Source organism: Zootoca vivipara, chromosome 1 (assembly GCF_965207765.1).
Source record: "Zootoca vivipara chromosome 1, rZooViv2.hap1.1, whole genome shotgun sequence".
NCBI lineage: Eukaryota > Metazoa > Chordata > Lepidosauria > Squamata > Lacertidae > Zootoca > Zootoca vivipara.
In genome coordinates this window covers 133,268,179-133,286,516 of record NC_142582.1, presented here as the reverse complement: position 1 = coordinate 133,286,516, position 18,338 = coordinate 133,268,179, and the positions used below count along the sequence as shown (strand labels likewise).

At 49.7% G+C, this 18,338-nt stretch overlaps 1 protein-coding gene across 4 annotated transcripts in view; it reads left to right on the top strand.

Annotated features, from left to right (window-relative positions):
* Nucleotides 1-18,338, top strand: part of RGS3 (regulator of G protein signaling 3) — a 68,554-nt gene that overhangs the window by 6,359 nt on the left and 43,857 nt on the right. For 3 of the 4 annotated variants that reach the window (XM_035136222.3, XM_088674803.1, XM_088674807.1), the window contains 7 exons: nt 3,544-3,594; nt 7,205-7,263; nt 8,018-8,112; nt 9,036-9,104; nt 11,758-11,818; nt 13,103-13,193; nt 15,576-15,655. In XM_035136222.3, the coding sequence (XP_034992113.3) occupies nt 3,544-3,594; nt 7,205-7,263; nt 8,018-8,112; nt 9,036-9,104; nt 11,758-11,818; nt 13,103-13,193; nt 15,576-15,655 (506 nt within the window). Of the gene's footprint in view, nt 1-3,543; nt 3,595-7,204; nt 7,264-8,017; nt 8,113-9,035; nt 9,105-11,757; nt 11,819-13,102; nt 13,194-15,575; nt 15,656-16,622; nt 16,894-18,338 lie in introns of those variants that run through there. The other variant, XM_035136476.3, reaches the window with a different exon arrangement.

Here is an 18,338-nt window from a genome sequence, read left to right as displayed (position 1 = left end):
ATGGCCTTCTAATGGTGCCTCTAAGTTGGAATTTCTCATGCTACTTTCCCCTGCCCCACTGGCTTTGTTTACTGGGAGGGGATTCTGCTCCTGGCAAATTCTTCCCTGCTGGGCCTGGCTGTTGGCTGGCAGGATCTGCCAGACACGCTTGGCTGGGTCAGCGCCATTCCGCTTTCACAGCAGGCCCTTTGTTCGGTTGACCGGCTTGTTCCCACAACTTATGAACTCAGAGTATACCCCACTGGTGAATGAAAAGAATCCAAGATGTGGCAGGCTTTCCAGAGGGACCGCAGACTGGCCCTTGGCTTTCCTGGTTGAATTTCAGCATTGCCTGTTGCTGTTTTATGAAGGAGGGTTTCTGCTGGAAAATAAAAATGGCAACAAACCATGCATGGATGCTGTGGAGAGCTGAATATGAAGAACTAGTTTAGGTGGCTTTTGGAAAGGCTTAAGACAATCTTATGAAGGAGAGGGAGAGAGATAAGGATCTTTCCCTAGCTGTTAGCTGTTAGCCATGACTGCGAAATGGAACCCGCAAGTTCAGATGTAGGCGATCAGATGCTGCATGGTTACAATGAGGGACGGTTGTCACTGCCTGTGAATTCTGCCATTGGAGCCTCTGGCTGGCCTCCGCTGGCGAAAGGATGCTGGGCTTAATGGGCTCTTTTTCTGATCCAGCTCTATATATCTCCCCCACCCGCTCCCCACTTCCCCCTTCTGTTACATCCCTGAATATTCGAGGTCCTGGGTGCAGCACCAATGGCCATGCCTCCTCTTGCCCACCAGGGGGCACCCTCCATGCACTGCTCTCCCATGGATCTTTGCTGTGTGCCCTGAGGAGGAGGAGGGAAGACTAATTATGCAATGAGGATTCCTGGGGTGACTGGCTGCCTGTCACAGCTTCCTGGCTGCCCTGACACTTATTAAAGCAAACCATAGATCAGAGCCATCCTTAGCCTAGTGTTAAAAAGCAAACTGCTGACTTGCTTTGTTTTGCAAACAGTGTGCACACATAAACACACACACATACACACCATGTGCAAACCACAAAAGTGTGCACAGGGGTTCTTTTGATATTTTTGTGGGGTTCTGGGGTGTTTCTTTAGTTCGTTTTTCCAACTCCTGCTGGCTTGGTTTGGTTGATTCCCTATTATGGTTTTAGCTCAGGGGTCAGCAAACTTTTCCAGCAGGGGGACGGTCCACTGTCCTTCAGAGCTTGGGGGTGGGGCTATATTTTGAAAAAAATAATGAACGAATTCCCATGCCCCACACATAACCCAGAGGTGCATTTTAAATAAAAGGGCCCATTCAACTCATGTAAAAACACACTGATTCCCGAACCATCGGCCTTAGTTTGCCTACCCATGTTTTAGCTCTTCATGTTTTGCTTATTATCTTTGGGGGGATCTTACTGTGATTCATTACTGTTATTATCATCTTATTGCATTCTAATACAGTGGTGCCTCGCTAGACGAATTTAATTCGTTCCACGGGTCTTTTCTTATAACGAAAAATTCGTCTAGCAAATCCCATAGGAATGCATTGAATTTTTTTTGAATTATTTTTTGCCCATAGGAACGCATTAATTGAATTTCAATGCATTCCTATGGGAAACCGTGATTCGCTAGATGAATTTTTCATAAAACCTCCGCTCGAAAAAACCTTTCGTTAAGCAGAAATTTCGTTAAGCAGGGCATTCGTTAAGCAAGGCACCACTGTAGTTACCCACATTGGATATTTTGAGTATCTATAAATTTTATCTCTTTGTCATGATTGGGAAAAGTATGCACCCAGTCTATGCGTCAGTAATGTAAGTCACCTGTTGCTACTGCATTTCCTATGTTGGAGGCCTCCTTGGCTTCGTTCTCCATCTCATAACCACCTTGAGCATTTGGGTCAGGGGGATGTAAGAACGTCCTCAGCATTCAGTTGCTCCTGGGGCCCAGTATCATCACCCACAACAACCACTGTCCTTCCTATAGTGTTTGCATTCAGAGTGCCCCACTGGTTCTCTCCAGGCACATAAGGAAAAGAGACTAGAAATGAAACTGACAATATCATAATTCCCTTATACAAATCTATGGTGCAGCCATACTTGTACATTTCTGGTTGTGCCCCCACAGAAAGGGTATTGTAGATTTGGAAAAGGAAGGGGTTGGAGTGACTCAGATTACAACATCTGGGGCCTTTTGCTTTAGAAACTGCTAGCAAGGGGCCACATGACAGAGGTGTATAAAGTTATGCATGGATTGGAGAAAGCAGATGGAGAAAAGTTTTTCTCCCTGTCTCCTAACTCTAGGCCTCATGGGCATCCACAGACAGACAAAAGAAAGTACTTCTTAAGCTTGTGGTCTTGGTGGACCAAAAGCTTAACATGAGTCAACCGTGTGATGCAGCAGCAAAAAAGCTAACGCTATTCTAGGCTGCATCAATAACACAGCGAAAAGAAGAAAAGAAATAAAGGAAGCCACACATAGGTGGAGGGAAGTCAAGATTTAGTTTTTATGTTTAGTCTCTTTTGTAATTTATGTTGTTGTTGTTGTTGTTTTGCTAATGTATGTTTAATTGTTTTCCTTTGTAGAAATTAAGGAGATGTATGTATGTATGTATGTATGTATGTATGTATGTATGTATAATAAGTTTGTTTTGTGTTTTGTTTTGCGTTTGTGAGTATTGTATTGTGAGTATTGTATTTATCAATAAAAGCTAAAGAGGGGGGATATGCGAGCCAACTTCAAATATCCAATGCATTCAAGCCAATGGATTCAAGTTACAAGAAGAGGGATTCCGACAAACATCCAGAATAACTTTCTGATGGGAAGAGTTGTTTGGCTGTGGAATGGGCTCCCTCAGAAAGTGGTGGACTCTCCTTCCTTGGAGGTTTTTATGCAGAGGTTGTATGGCCATCTGTCACGGATGCTTTAGCTGAGATTCGTGCATTGCAGGGGGTTGGACTAGATGACCCTTGGGTCCCTTCCAACTCTCAGATTCTATTATTCTTCAATTCTTCACACAGCATGTATTTAAATTCTGACACAGGAGGCAGCGATGGCCACCAACTTTAAAAGAGGATGAGGCAAATTAATGAAAGATAAGACTATTAGTGGCTTCTAGCCACAATGGTTGGAGATAGTAGTATGCTTCTGAATAGAAGTTGCTGTTATGCTCATGTCCTGCTTTTGGGCTTCCCACTGGGGCAGCTGGTTGGCCGATGTGAGAACAGGACTGGATGGGCCTTTGACCTGACCCGGTAGGACTTTTCTTAAGTTTTTATGCCTCTCCTGAGGAGAACTGACTGTGGTGCATAATTTGTGTGGGCAGGAGAGAGAGAGAACAAACTTATTGATTCTGATGGAAGCCAGATAGCTGTCCCCAGTTGCATATCTAGTTGCATTTAATACAAGTCCCCATTGTTCCCATTTCACAGATGAGTAACTGAGGCCAGTTAGTGAGTCTCTGCCTGAGGTAGTTCTCAGTGTCTCCCAGATTCGAAGTCCAGCTTCTTTATACACTCTCAGTCATAGCCTTTCTTGTATCCTCTAGGGCAGCTGAAGCTCTCCATCACCGCAGAAGGAAAAGACCTGAAGCTCTATGGTGAGTAAGCAACCTGGGAAGCCAAAGGAACTGAGGAGGTGGAAGAAGTGTGTGTGTTTGGATTTGATATCCCACTTTATAACCACCTGAAGGAGTCTCATAGAATCATAGAGTTGGAAGAGACCACAAGGGCCAATCCAGTTCAACCCCCTGCCAAGCAGGAAACACCATCAAAGCATTCCTGACAGATGGCTGTCAAAAGCGGCTAACAATCTCATTTTCCCTTCCTCCCCCACAACAAACACTCTGTGAGGTGAGCGGGGCTGAGAGACTTCAGAGAAGTGTGACTAGCCCAAGGTCATCCAGCAGCTGCATGTGGAAGAGCGGAGATGCAAACCCGGTTCCCCAGATTACTAATCTACCGCTCTTAAGCACTACACCACACTGGTGGAGAGAAGCATCTGTTGGGTAGCTGAACTGTTCACTTTTCGGGGGGGTGGCCATTCCACCACCACCCCAGCTGCATTGGTGGCTTTGCTTTCTACTGGTGGTCTATGAGTATCTCCTGAGGGTGTCTGACCCCCAGCTTTAAAATGGGGCTTTATGCTTAAGAATGTTGACATAACTGGATGTTCCTTGAAACATTCAAGTTTCACATTCCCTGCCCTGCCTGGCTCATCTCGCTCAACCTCTCTGTGTTTTGATTTGTTGCCTTTGGGCAGGTCTTTTAGGGAAGCTTTTAATGTTTAATAAATTATTGTATTTTAATATTTCTGCTGGAAGCCGCCCAGAGTGGCTGGGGAAACCCAGCCAGATGGGCGGGGCATAAATAATAAATTGTTGTTGTTGTTGTTGTTGTTGTTGCTCTGCAGCTGACCAGTTTCAGAGTTTTGCGTTACAATACCAGGATAGGTCATCACTCAGCTGTGTGCATGACTATGGGATTGTTGGGTGTGGGGAGCACTGAATCCCTGTTATGTGTCTGGCTCTGCCCCAAGGCAGTATGTTCCACCTGGCTCTGGCTGGTGGACACTTCTGAGGATTTAGTAAGGAAAAAAGTACATCCGGGGTGTGGGGTGGGGAGGTTTACATCCCTGCCACTTGCAATCCCTGTGTCTGCTTCTCTTCCTGTTCCACTTCTGTGCTTGGAATGGGCAAAGTAAGAGAGAAAGAAAGTTCACTCAGCCAGGGCAGACCCAGCCGTGTGCAGAAGAGCATCCTGGCTCTTTCTTCCATGGGGGGGAGCAAGTGCAGGGTGGGGATGGAGTCTGGATTCTGCAGCCCTGCCCAGAGAAACTCCAGCCTCTCCTCCGCTGTGGTCGTGGCACAGCTGCGGAAGGATGAGACTGAGCTAAAATCAAAATGCAGCCTCTTGATATTTAGCTTGATGGTGCTTTTGTGCCTCCAGCACAGATCCTGTCATGGCGAGCAGGAGGAAGTCAGGCGCATGAAATGCAGTTTGGCATCTGGAAGTGGAGCTGCGCCTGCCTCCAACCAAATGCTCAGGCCTGGGTATTTTTAGTAGGCTTTTACTAATAGAAAACATTACATGCTTGTCACACACACACACACACACACACACACACACACACACACACACACACACACACCGGCATCTATAAATCCTTCTTCCCCTCTTCTGCTTTCTTTCCTGCCAGTGATCCTTAGTCGTGGGGTGGCAGGCAGCTGCAGGCAGAGGGGTTTAAACTCATTTCAGCAAATTGTGAGGGGGGTGGGTGGGGGTTGTTCTCTGCTAGGTTTAAAGTGGCAGACTTCGGATCGATTGAAAAATAGGTTGCCCAGAAAACCAGCGTGCTTTGAGAACATGTCTTGTGGTTACTCCTTTTATTACATGGCAAATATTGCAGTGTTATCCACAGACATCAATTCTCTCTCTCTCCCCTTTTTTTTCTTAAGCAAAATGAGTTGTTCATTTGGCATGCAGACCTACTCGTTTTTTGTCATCTTAATTGTAGCTGTAAGTCACTCCTCTAAGCATTGGCTGTTAGCAGGCCAGGAGCATTAATTTATTGCCTTTGCAGCCTGCCCTCCTCCACCATAACTCCCAGGGCTGTGCACATGATTCTCTTTCCCCAATTTTATTCTCAACAACAACAACCCTGTAGGGTAGGTGAGCCTTAAAACTGGCTCAAAGTCCCCTGTGGCTGAACTCTCATCTCCCCAGTCCTGACCTGACAGCCTGGGCCACTTGGGCTCCTGCAGAATAAACCGTGTGAGCTGAAATCCATGGGGTGGGGTCCTGCTTCCCCCTGCCTCCCTCCCTGAATGGCAGGACCCTTTGCTGCTGTCACCGCCACCCAGGGGTGCATGAAGAGGGGCTTGGTGAAGGGGCTGGGACCGGATCCTGTTCTCTCCCCTTTGCAGCCAGTGGGTCAGCTTCTAAGGAAAGGGGCTCAAGGCCAGGTGGAAGACCCCTTGGCCTGAGCTGAGCCTGTAGGTTGTCATGTGCTCTATAGCTGCCATGGGAAGGTATGCTGCACGTGGTCAGAGGCCCTCTTTCTTTTCAAAAAACACATGATGCACATTTCCAGGGTTGAGCCCTGGTGCTCAGAGCAAGTTCCAGGAAGGAAAGCAGGATGGGGTGCTGGGAAGAAAACAAAACTCTGGCGACAAAAAGATAAACCCTGGACCTGTTATTTTGCAGACCAAGCTAAATCTGCATGCCTTTACACACTGTTGTTATAAGAGAAGATTTTGTCATAGATTATCCTGCTTCTGCTGCATGAAAGGCAGTGGGCGATACGAAGCGCAATTCCTGACCACAATGGGAGCTTCCCTGAATCCCTCTTCTCTTTAGTGCCAAACCAGTTTAGCTCACCATCTGCTTAGGCTGATGGGTCAACAGTGCCCTCCCAAAACTACACTCCTCAGGTGTCTTTAGGAGGAACCCTGGAGGTGTTTAGACCAGATCCAGTTTGTAATGTGGATGTGCTTTGTTCACCATGTTTTCCCCGCACACTTTCAAGTCTATATTTGCATCCATAGACACAAAAATACCCAAAACAAAAAAGAACAGCTGAGATTCTCAGGATGCTGAATTCTGTGCCATTCTGGTACCAAATTCCTTCTTTTATGGAGGATGGTGGAATGCATCAATCGCTGGGTGGTTTGATTCCCAAGCTCAAATTAAGGGGGAGGCAGGGCTATCTCCATGAGGAGAGGAGAGGGGCTGGGGCATTATGCTGAGTCAGCAGGGAGCTGTGGAGTCAAGGGCTGAGTGAGTTAGGCAGACCAAATAGGCTGGAAGCTGCAGGGTGTATGTGTGAGAGAGACAGAGTGAGAGAGTGCACAGTCTCTCAGTGCATCCAGCAGTCACCAACCTTTCCATGTCCGGGGGCATATATGGAATTTTGAGAAGATTCTGATAGCACCAGTCACAAAATGGCTGCGGTCACAAATAAAAAGGTACAGTTAATGATGGGGACCTGCAGTTTTTGCTTCTTCACTCCTGTTCTAGGAGAGCTGGAGACTTTTTAATGAAAGCTCAGAGTCTGAGACCCCTTCTGGGGACTCCACTGAATGCCTTTTGGGGCGCTGGGTTAGCAATCCCAATTTTACCCTTTTCCCCCCTGCTCTCAGCAAAATACGCTGCTTCTGTTCCCGTTTCAATGCAATTTCTTCTTCTGTTTTTCTCTTCCCTGTCCCCCAGTCATGGAAGCCAAGGGCCTGATGGGGAAGGAGTACCGGATTTGTGACTCCTTTGTCAAGGTAGGCTTGCCACCCTCAGGAGGGGTGCTGATGTCGAGACAGTAATCTTTCGTGGTGGGTGGATTCCCCTGAAGGAGCAGGGGAGGAGGAGGAGGGCAGGCCCTCCTTCTTGCCAAGCTGCTGACTTAAGTTGTCTGTAGCCATTGATTTTTGCTACATGCATCTCTAAAGAAACCAAACCCTTCCTTCTCTTTGCCAGCAGAAGTCTGAGCAAGTGTGGGATGCAGGAAGCTCTGCTGCATCTCAGCCGGCTCTTTGGTGCTGCGGATCTTGCAGCTGCTGCTGCTGCCTCTGCTTTTCTGGAGTGAGGATTGCAAAGGTTAATTGTGGCAGGTGCAATCCTAAAAGGAGCATCCTCTGGTGAGGGGCACTGTGAGTGGCCCCTGGCTCCATCTGTGCCTCGTTGGCCCTCTCAGCCTTGCTGCTTGTGTTACCCAGCCTTAGGATTCCACCACTTCTGTGGAACTGAGCCAAAGCTAGGGGGCTTATCTGGATAACTTCACAAAATGAAGGCTGTCTGTCCCCTTCTCCCCCCCCCCCCCACCCAAAAATCCAGCATGGGATTTTAAAAGCCAGCAGTGACATTTCGTTGTGGGTTCCATTCATGCTTTGACATCCAGGTGAGGTTTTTTTCCCCATTTCAAAGCCGCCGGTTTCCCACTCATCTAGGTGTGTTGGCTGGAAGCTTGCTCTAGCCAGAAGAGGGTTAACACACAATAACAGCAATGCTCTTTCTCTTCTTCTCCAAATGAAGGTGTCGCTTGTGCCGGAGACAGATCGGAAGTGCAGGCAGAGGACCAGGACTGTGCTGGACAGCAAATGCCCTGTCTTCCATGAGCATTTCCTCTTGTGAGTATGGGGATGGGGGTGTCAGCTGCTTCCCCCCCCTCTCTCTCTCTCACACCCCTCTCGTGTCCCAGAGCCCACCCTGAGCCAGAGAAAGTGTGCTAGGACTTGCCTTGCTTCTCTGACTCTCAATCTTTCTCTCCCTCCCTCTCCTCACCTCCCCCCCCCCATCTCTTGTCAGCTATTATGCCTCAGCACAACTTGCCTCACGCATGGGGAGCTGCTGCCATGAGATGAAGAGCGACAGACACTATTCTGCTGTTTCCTTGCCGCTCAAATGCCTCAGCCCCGTGCACAAAGCTGACTTGTCTGTGACTGTCAGTCTGTGTGTGTGTGTGTGCGTGCGTGCACACACACACACACACACACACACACACACACAAGCGCTAGGCTCCTGCCCTCCCCACTGTTGGAGTTTCTGAACTAGACAGCTTCTCCCGGGCTCTGAGCTGCCCTTGGTGTCGTGGGGGGGACTTGGACCAGGTAAAAAGGGTTTCTCTAAGGGTGCTGTTGCATGATGGGGGCGGGGGCAAGTGCCCTGAACTTCCTGGGTTGGATTCTCAGTCTTGAGCAGCAGTGTTGGTGCCTCTGGTGGACATGCATCCTCTTCTCATGGCGCTTGTTAATTCCCATCTGAACTGCTCTGCCTCTGGGACGCTGGCTGTCCTTCTCAGCTCAAGCACACCTTCCCCTTGGGCCAGCCTCTTTGAGGACAGAGCTAGGTGAGGGGGTTGGATTGGAATAAATAATGTGAGCTGGAAATACGTACCCAGATCAGAAGCATCCATAAGCTGCGGCCAGCTCTGGATTTCTGCCACAGGTAGCCAAGTCAGTGTGAGAGGGTCTGAGGGAGAAGTCTCAGTCGGGACGGGGTCCTTGCTACCCCCAGGGGCTCATGGTCGCATCCTTTCTGCTTTGTGTTCCAGCCCTTTGCCAGAGGAAGATGAGCGGAAGCGCCTGCTGGTCACTGTGTGGAACCAGCCAAGGAATTCCAGGTAAGGAAGATGCAGCTGCGAGACTACAACACCGTTGAGCCTTTGGTTGTTGTCATGTGAGTGGTGTTGCAGCAGAAGCTGCTCCCTTGCGTGTGAGTAGCCTTTGTGGGATTGGCTCCAGAGTCACAGGACTCAGGGTTCGGCTCAAGGCCTCTGAGGGAAGAGCAGGGTCCGCCTGCCTAGCTCAGGACCGGCTTCTCCTATGGCACCCTGCCTTGGCCCCAGCATTTGAGGTCTTTTGAGCAGATTGTGTGTGTGTGTGTCGCTCCATCTAACAAAAGGGGTCGATTAGCATCTGCAAGGAACAGGGGCTTTTCCACCACAGCCCCCAATGCTGAGCATGAACTCCCTCTCTGTGGATAAAAGTTTGCTCAGCATGTTCCTCCTGCTGTCCTTTGAGAGACGGATGAAGATGGTGCTTCTTAAGATAATTTATTTTGTAAGCCACCATAGTGGTGTGACCTTTTGATTAGGGTGGTGATGTCATCTGTATGTGTAATCTGATAGTGAACAGCGTGCGAGAGGGGAAAGAGAGCGAAAACATAAATCCATTTGGTATTTATAGAAACTGCAGGATGAATTTACAGTGTCGCTGACGAGATTCGTCTTGGAATTTCATATGTCGCCTCTTTCTGACACTGAATAAATATCTCCTGTGTTTTTCCCCACCAAATGACATGACTAACTGAACATCCAGCCTTGTCCAAATATTTCAAAGAGCCAGTTTTTAAAAATAATAATAATACCTACTTTACCACATTAAAATTGTAGGCATCATCACCAAGTGTCAGGCTTTGGGTTGTATCTGGCTGTTGTAACTCACTAACTAAAGAAAAGATAGTATATGCTCAGTATTTAAAGGATGAGAGAATGTTTAAAGCAAGTGTGGCTGAACGAGAGGGGATCTGCTAGTTTAGGTGTTAAAGTGAGTGGCAGGTAGGGGCCCCCACCTAGTGAGCCTGCCCTGCCTGTTGTGCCTTTCCATTATGGAACCAGAATTGCGTTTCCAGCCATGTCAGCACCAGAGAGTTGGATCAGCGCATTGGGGTTTTGCTAGGACCTCAGGGTGCTTCCGGACAACCTGTTTATGAAGCATGCATCGTCCTGATTTGACATCCTACACTTTCCAGTATGTTTTCCCATCACTTTCCTTGTCGCAGAAAGACCTATCTTTTGCGGATGTGAGTTTGTTGTGCAAGAGCCCCCAACCAACTGTAACTCTGCAATCTGAATTTTCTGGTATCCGATTGAATCTCACCTGAAAATGGTGGCCCCTGGACTCGGCCTCACCCCTCCCAGAACCCTGAATGGAGCCCTGGCTAGTCCAGCAGGGCTTACTCATTCTGGCTGGCCGTGGGCCTTAGGCATTTCCAGCAGCCCCTGCAGCCTGAAACCTTTCTAAAATGATCATAAGATTGTAGAGTTGGAAGGGACCCTGAGGGTCATCCAGTTCTATCCCATGCAATGCAGGGATCTCAGCTAAAGCATCCCTGACAGGTGGCCATCCAACCTCTGCTTGGAAACCTCCAAGGAAGGAGAGCCCACCCCCTCCCAAGAGAATCCGTTCCCTTGCTGAACAGCTCTTACTATCAGCATATATAGAAGCAGAACAGCTGTTAGTCACAATGGCTACAAGGAACCTCTCTTCTTGCAGGCAGCCTGCCTTTGAGTCCTGGTTGTTGGGGAGCTGCAACAGGAGCAGACAGTCATCTTCAAGCCCTGCTTAATGAGCTTCCCAGTGGATACTGGGCTCTGGGTCTGACACAGCATGGCTCTTCTCACATAAAACCCTGCGCTGGGTCAACCAACATTGGTGTGCTCTAGCAGTCGGGCTCTTCCTAGGCATTGTTATGTAATGTGTCCCAGCTCTTACATTACCCCAGAGCAGGTCTAGCCCAGGCCCTTCTTCCACAGAGCTCTGGGGCTTTGGCGGGCCCCCTGGCCATTCGGAGCTCTTTGACAGATACTGGGTGTGGCAGGGTGAGGGACGGGAGGACCTTAAAGCTGCTGGTTCTGATGTTCAAGTCACAGAGCTGGAAGGGACCCTGAGGAACATCTACCCCCTCAAATATGGGGATCAAACCTGCGACCTTGGTGTTATCAGCACTGAGTTCTAACCAACTGAGCTATCCAGTGGTAGGCTCCATTTCCCTCAGAGTCTCCCTCTTTGGGGCAGCTGACTCAGCTATTCCTATTCCTATTCCTTATTAAATTTGTTAGTTGTGTTATCTTGCCCAGGGCAACCCAAAGCGACTTACAAACAACCAACCAAAGTTGCCTTAGCTAGGCAAGTCCTCTGCAGCTGCCTTCTCCACCCAGACACATATGGGGGGGTACCTCCTCTTCCTCTTCAGGGTCCACACAGGGTCCACTGAGTGAGGCCACGTGGCACATGGACAGCTTCCTGTGTGCTGTGGAACTTTGCCAACCTGCATGGCCGACGGGAGCCTGGTGATGTCCAAAAGACGTCACTTGGGGCCAGACAAGTGTGTGAGGAGCTTGGAAGGTACAGACCAAAGTGTCTCCTCGCTCTGGTTCAATGCCCAGATCTCCTTGCAGGGGAGACAAAACGGCCAGAGCCCCCAGCAGGAGCGTGGGAGCAGCGGCAGCCCTGATCTCCATGACTCTGTTTCGGGATTCCTTCTCCCCACAGGCAGAGTGAACTCCTCGGCTGCATGAGTTTTGGCGTGAAGACCCTGCTGAGCCCAGACAAGGTACGGAGGAGCCTCCCACCCTCCTGGCTTGTGCGGTGGGGACACAGCTGTGGCACAGCTAATTGACCCAAGGAGGAGGAAGCCCCTCATGCTTTAATATCTCTGTGGTGATGGCAATAAGAGATGAGGCATGACAGCAGCAGCAGCAGCAGCAGCGCACCAGTCTTTGCCTTACGGGGGTGGGGAGGGTTGCTGACGTCTTCCCAAGCTGGACAGGGGTTTGGGGCTGGGGAGATGTACGGTATTAAGCAGGCGAGAGAATCCTGGGTCTGGGCCTGTTGCAGGGCATGCAGTTTCCTCTCTATAGAGGTGGGATTTGGTGTGTGCTGTCACTGAACCCCCCCCCCCCATATCAAAAACTAGTTTGCTATTTCTGAACGTGGAAATTCCATGCCGTCGTGATGCCTAAATGGAACCCCGGGTGGGATTCTACTCATGAGACCCCTTAGAGGAAGCCCTGCACAAGGTCTCCTGCCAGCACAGCAGGGCTTTTGGCCAGGACCTCACCTCCACCCCAGTGCCTCCTGAAATTGGCTCCCCTCCAAAAAACAACAACACCCCATTAAACCAACAGCAACCGTAACTAGGTGGGTTTTTTTTAATAAAAAAACTAAAATAAAATAAAATAAATTGGGGAGCAGAGAATGTGTTGTCCACCCGGAGCCAGATGCATGTCAGAGCTGCGGGCAGATTATTGGGTGCTGCCCTCTGCTGCCAACTTTAAAATAAAAACGTATAAACCACATGCAGCAGTCTATAGCAACTTTAATTAGAAAAGTATTTGAAGCCAATTGGGATGTTCATCCTCAAGGCAGATCAGCAACTGGGGTTCAGCGACATCCCCATTTCAAAGATGGAGATTGAAGCCTTGGAGACGTCCAGTTTGAACATAAGAAGAACCTGCTGGGTGAGGTCAGTGGCCCATCCTGTCCAGCATCTTGTTCTCACTGTGGCCCACCAGATTTCCATTGCAGGAAACCTGCAATCGGAACATGAGCCCAAGAGCAGGTTCTTATTCCCTCCCATCATTCCGCCATCCCGTCAGCTGGGCTGCAGAACAGAACACAGATAAGGTTTCCCAGGTGGCTTTCGTTGGGCTTTGCAAGTGGGGGGGCCCTACCTTGGTTTTCTTTAATGATGAGAGCGGGTCTGCGCACACACGTACACGCACAGTGATGTGCATTTTGCTAGCAAATAGCAACACAGCTGGGAAGCGATTTCTAAATCCAGAAAAGTATGGGATCTCCTGCAGCTTCCTTCTATTGACTCTCTTTCTAACTGCAGGAGATCTGCGGATGGTACTACCTTCTAGGGGAAGACCTGGGCAGGACAAAGCACCTGAAGGCAGCTTCACGGCGGCAGAAACACAGCAGAGGTGGGTCCCTCTGGGAGATGCTTGTGGGCCTCCCTCAAGGGAGGAAGGTGGTGGGGATGTGTTTCCCCCTGGGGTCCCGTTGCAGAGCTTGTGGACACTGTGCAGGGGAAAGACCCCCAGGCAAGCCTGCCCTGACTGCTCTGGACTGGCCTCCATGGCTGCTGCTTGGGCGACCAGAAGGTACACGTCCCGCCTGGCCTAGTTGGAGGAACAAAGAATCGCTCAGAAAATGGCTAGTCCCCAGGTACCCCCTTTGCACATTTTTCATCATACAGTGGTACCTCTACTTACGAATTTAATGCGTTCCGAACGCACATTCGTAAGTCAAAAAAAAATGTAAGTCGAATCCCATAGGAATTCATTGTGAGAAAAAATTTGTAAGTCGAAGCAACCCTATCTAAAAATTCGTAAGTAGAAAAAATCCTATCTAAACTGCATCCAAGATGGCGGACGGAGCTCCGTTCGTAAGTAGAAACATTCGTAAGTAGAAACATTCGTAAGTAGAGGTACCACTGTACTAACAATGTGGGAAAAGGAAAGGCATTTCTCACACACAACACAGGCTTGTAAGTACAGTGGTACCTCGGTTTAAGAACAGTCCTGTTTATGAACGATTTGGTTTATGAACTCCGCAAAACTGGAAATAGTGTCCTGGTTTGCGAACTTTACCTTGGTCTAAGAATGGAATCCGACGGTGGAAGGGCACCGGTGGCAGGAGGCCTCATTAGGGAAAGCATGCCTCGTTTTAAGAACGGACTTCCAGAATGGATTAAGTTCGTAAACTGAGGTACCACTGTAAACAATTACAAGTCAGTCTAACTTGGCTGGTTGCCTTTTACCTGCTTAAGCAGTCATGGGCTTGGGAACATGTTCAGAGTTCCCTGCGGAGCATCTTTGGAATTCTGATGTTTGGAGGAAGGCAAAGGTTGAAGGTAGTAACATCTTATGTATTTATGGGCATTTGAGCCTGGCGGGTCTCTCTTCCAAGACAGGCTGCCTGTTGGCTGTGTGGCAAAACAGGCCTCACCTCTGACATCACTGGTTGCTCTACAGAGAAACATGGGGTGCTGGTTTAAGCTGAGTCAGACCCTTTGGGTCCATGTCGCTCAATATTGCCCATATTGACTGGCAGCAATGGCTCTCCAGGGCTTCAGGCAGGGTCTCTCTCCCAATCCGTCCGGGAAGTGCCATTGGGGATCAAACCCCATGCAAAGCAGGTGGTCTGCCCACTCAGCTACAGCACCACCCCGTTGCAATGTTGTGTTTTGGCCAACCCGAAAATTCCTCCTCTCTGACATTTCAAGAGGCATGGTGGTTCAGGCCAGTTGAGGCATTGCTTAGGAGGTCTCAACCGCTGGAGACGCTTCTTCAGAGACAATATGCTGTCCATTCGGGTCCCCTGCAGGGGTGAGAATCACTGGTGCTCTAGGTGGCACTGTTGAGTTGTATCAGAATATCCATTTGCCCATTGATTTGCCTGTTCTTCCCTATTCTCCTTTCTCCTATATTCTACCAAGCACTTCAGTAAATTAATTTGATTAATAGCTGGTCATTTGTTCAGTAATTTATGGTTCTATAATTTTAAGATTTTAAAGTTTTAGGGTTCTATAATGATTTTCCTGTATACCATCTTGAATTGGCTGTTTGTAAATATTCTTATACTGTAAACATCTTGCCGATGCTTTAAAATCATATTCTGTGGTCCTGATCTTCATCCCATCTTTGTGGGCAAATACAGGAAACGAAGCCTTTTCAGTGCTGGTCCAAAACCGTGGAATGCCTCCCCTTGGGGGATCTTCCTGTTTTGGGACAAGCTGTTGTGGTTGTTTTTAAGCCAGAAAGCTCCTGTTGTAAATCACTCTGGGGTCAACTGATGAATGAATGCAAATCTCTAAGATAACCAAAGAAAAACCAGCTGCTTTAAAGAATTGTTCTACTTTACTAATATAGCTGTTTTAGTGCTGCTGCGTTGCAGTGTTTTGTATTTTTGCATTGTTTTTGTTTCACACTTAGGTTTATTATTGCAGGGTTAGATATTCCTGTCATTGGAAGCCATGTGGGTACATTTTGCAGAACCATTGGACACTAGTAACAAATAGCAGAAACTCTCACCCTTGTGATAGGGGTGGAAGAGGGCAGAGAGGAGGAGACTCCTATATTACATAGCTCCCCGCAGCTGAGTCAGTGTGTAATGTGTCTAATTCCGTTGCCCCCCCCCCCCAGGATCAAGTCTGCCCCAAGTTGCGCAGATAATGAGAAGCTGTTCTGGCAACTTCAGTGGACATTAGGCATGTAAAGCAGGATATTTCAGTACAGGGAGGTCAGGCCTTCCCTCTTTTTGCTGCAGATGTGATGGACAGATTCCTTCCTATTGTTTTGCAGAGCTGATGTTGGCCAGGCCAGCTGCGGTGGTGGCGTTACTGGGGAAGCAGCAGCAGGACGAGAACATGGAGCAGCTCAAGGTAGGAGCATGCAGGTGTGGGAGGCAGGGCTCAACAACCACCTTTCCCAAGGCAGGGAGCAAGTGGGTGCCTTGATCATATTCAGCTGCTCCTGCTAAACACCCATGAAGGGGGCAGCCAGTCAGAAGGTGCTTTTTGCAATGATGTTGAGGAGATTGGGGTGCCTCACCATCCTCCCTCACCTGCCCACAGGGAGGAGGACTGTTGCAGTGAAAATCCTGCTGCAAATTGCACTTCCCGCCTGCTGTTTTGCAAGTGTTTGTTTCGCATGCTCCTGCCTGCTGGGAAGGAGAGGAAGCACGAGACTCTCCTTGCTTTGACATCCCTGGCAGCATTCCTGTATCAGTCTCTACAGCAGCCACAGCAGGCATGTAACTTTCTCCCAGCTTGACCACACCCCCAAAGGCACACTCCTGCATTGTCTCCTGAGACAGATGGATGCCAGCCATTTCACTACAGTCACCACTATCTGTTCTTTTCCTTTCTCATGGGCACAGGCAGGCAGGAGTCAGAAGGCTGCCCCTCCCTCGCATGCTTAGGAAGGCTCAGCGGTTGGGTTGCTTTTTTCCTCTTACGCAGCTAGCCATGAACTGGTCTGATTTGCAGATCCCCATCAGTAAAGAGTTTACTTGTGTGAGAGAGAGTTAAAGAGAAGGATTTTTCTGGGCATCTTCTTTCCTTCCTTGGTTACTTGCAGTCCTTACCCTTTCTCCTCCACTCTCCCCATATGAATGTGAATGTAAGCCCCCCACCCTTTTTTACAGCACTAGTGGAAGGCCCCCTCCGACATCCTCTGACTGTTTGTGAGAACCTGGGCCGTGTCCGTGTGCCGGGGAGATTTGCCTCGGTGAACAAAGGCCGCCTGGGTGAAAGAGCTGACAGGAGCTTGACTCTCTCTCTCCCTCTCTCTCTCCCTCTTCCCCTCGAGTTCTCAGGAAGCCTCTCTGCTTATCATAAAGCAGCACATGGCAGTGAGAGCTGCCCGGGAGGTGAGGGGTGGCTTCCTGCCATTCTTTTGCTGAGCAGCTCCTGGGTTCTCATGGGCGGCCATGCCAGGATCACAGAGGCTTATTCTCAGCTGCCAGAAGGCAGGCGGGCAGGGGGCCTCTGTTCTGCGCTCGCCAAGGAGAGCTGGGAATGGTTTAGCTTTGCCTGGTCCGGCTGCAAGGCTCCAGGCCGCGGACATGAGCCGATTCAGCGGACTGTGCAGAGTGTGCTCGGAGCAGCGCTACCGGCAGGTCGGTTGCATGCGAACCCAGGAGCAGGTGTGCGCGAGGTTCAAGGAGTGTGGCCTTCTCCAGTTGAGAAGAGACGGGAGCAGCACCCCACAGAACTGGCTTTGGTGCTCGGAAGCGCCCACACTTCTCCCAGCCAGGGCTGGATAATTCTGTGGACCTGCCCCACTCCTCTGGGGGGCTGACTGGGCTTTCTAAGAGGAGTCGGGGGTGACCTCCTTGATTGTCCCTGCATCATCTGAAGGCTTGGACCCCGGGCTGAGTGTTCTCCCTCCCCTGTCAGGGCAGGGAATGCCCCTGAATGCTGCTTGGTGGGGATCCCAAGGCGGTCGAGCCCTGCCATGGCACTCAGATCCTGTGCTTGGCCCCTGTGAGGAAAGGAGGCTGGGCTAGACGGGGCCCAGTCGACCTTATCCGGCTGCAGACAGGCTCTTCTAGTCTCATCACTCCCTTGTTGGGAGAGGCTGGCTTGCCTAGGTGGGCTGACTCAGGGAAGTCAGCCTCACTGTTTTCCCTTGAATTGGTGCCCTAGTCCCCATGCACTGACTGGGTGGCAGCTCTGGTGACTTTGTAGCTGAAGTGAGATTCGATCCAGGGAAGCAAGCTCAACCGCACAGCGCCGTCTCTTGTTGCATATTGATTTGGTCTCGTTGTTTGCGTGTGTGAGAGAGGGAGAGAGAGAATTGTCTTTTGAGGGTTCAGAAGGAACTCCCTCCCAGCCTTACATGCTGCCTTCATCCCATGTCTAGCAAGAGGCTCCTGGGAATCTCACAGAAGCAGGGCAAGCAGGTGGCGGAGGATGGTAGGAGTCCAGCTTTATTCTGTTTGTCTCCACCAGTGGCTGCTAGTCAAAAGGATGCTGCCTTTGACTACAGATGCCCCATTGCTAGTGCCCTTATTACCAGCCAGCCACTAATTGGACCGCCTGATCTCCCCTAATGCGTCCAAGCGGCCTTTCTTGGGAGCTTCCCCCACAGTGAGTTCCTAAGGGGCAGCCCTGCTTCTGCCACACTGTGCTCTGAGGGTGCCTCTTGCGGTGTGTGGGATGCCTCTTGCAGAGGGGTCTTTCACTCTCAACCTTTTGACCCTGTGGCTTTGGAGTGATGAGATTGTGACCTGGAGGGAGGACGAGCTACCCCTCTAGGTCCCCCACCTCTTTCTGGCACCTTGGCCTTGGGGTCCAGTTGGGCATCAAGGAGGTTCCAGCAGGTCCCTGGCTCTCCAAAAGATGAAGCAGCAGCTAAATAGGGCAAAAGCTGCCCTGTGTGTTTGCCATGATGCAAACAATCGCCTACCCTAAAACACCCTAAATGAAGCAAAGGAGGAGGAGGAGGAGGAGGAGGGAGGCAGTGTATCAACATGCAATCCTTTGCAGGCTACTCAAAAGTAAGCCCCTTTGACTTCAGGGAAGTGTGTGTAGGATTGTGGCGTTTGTCAGCTTAGAGGAG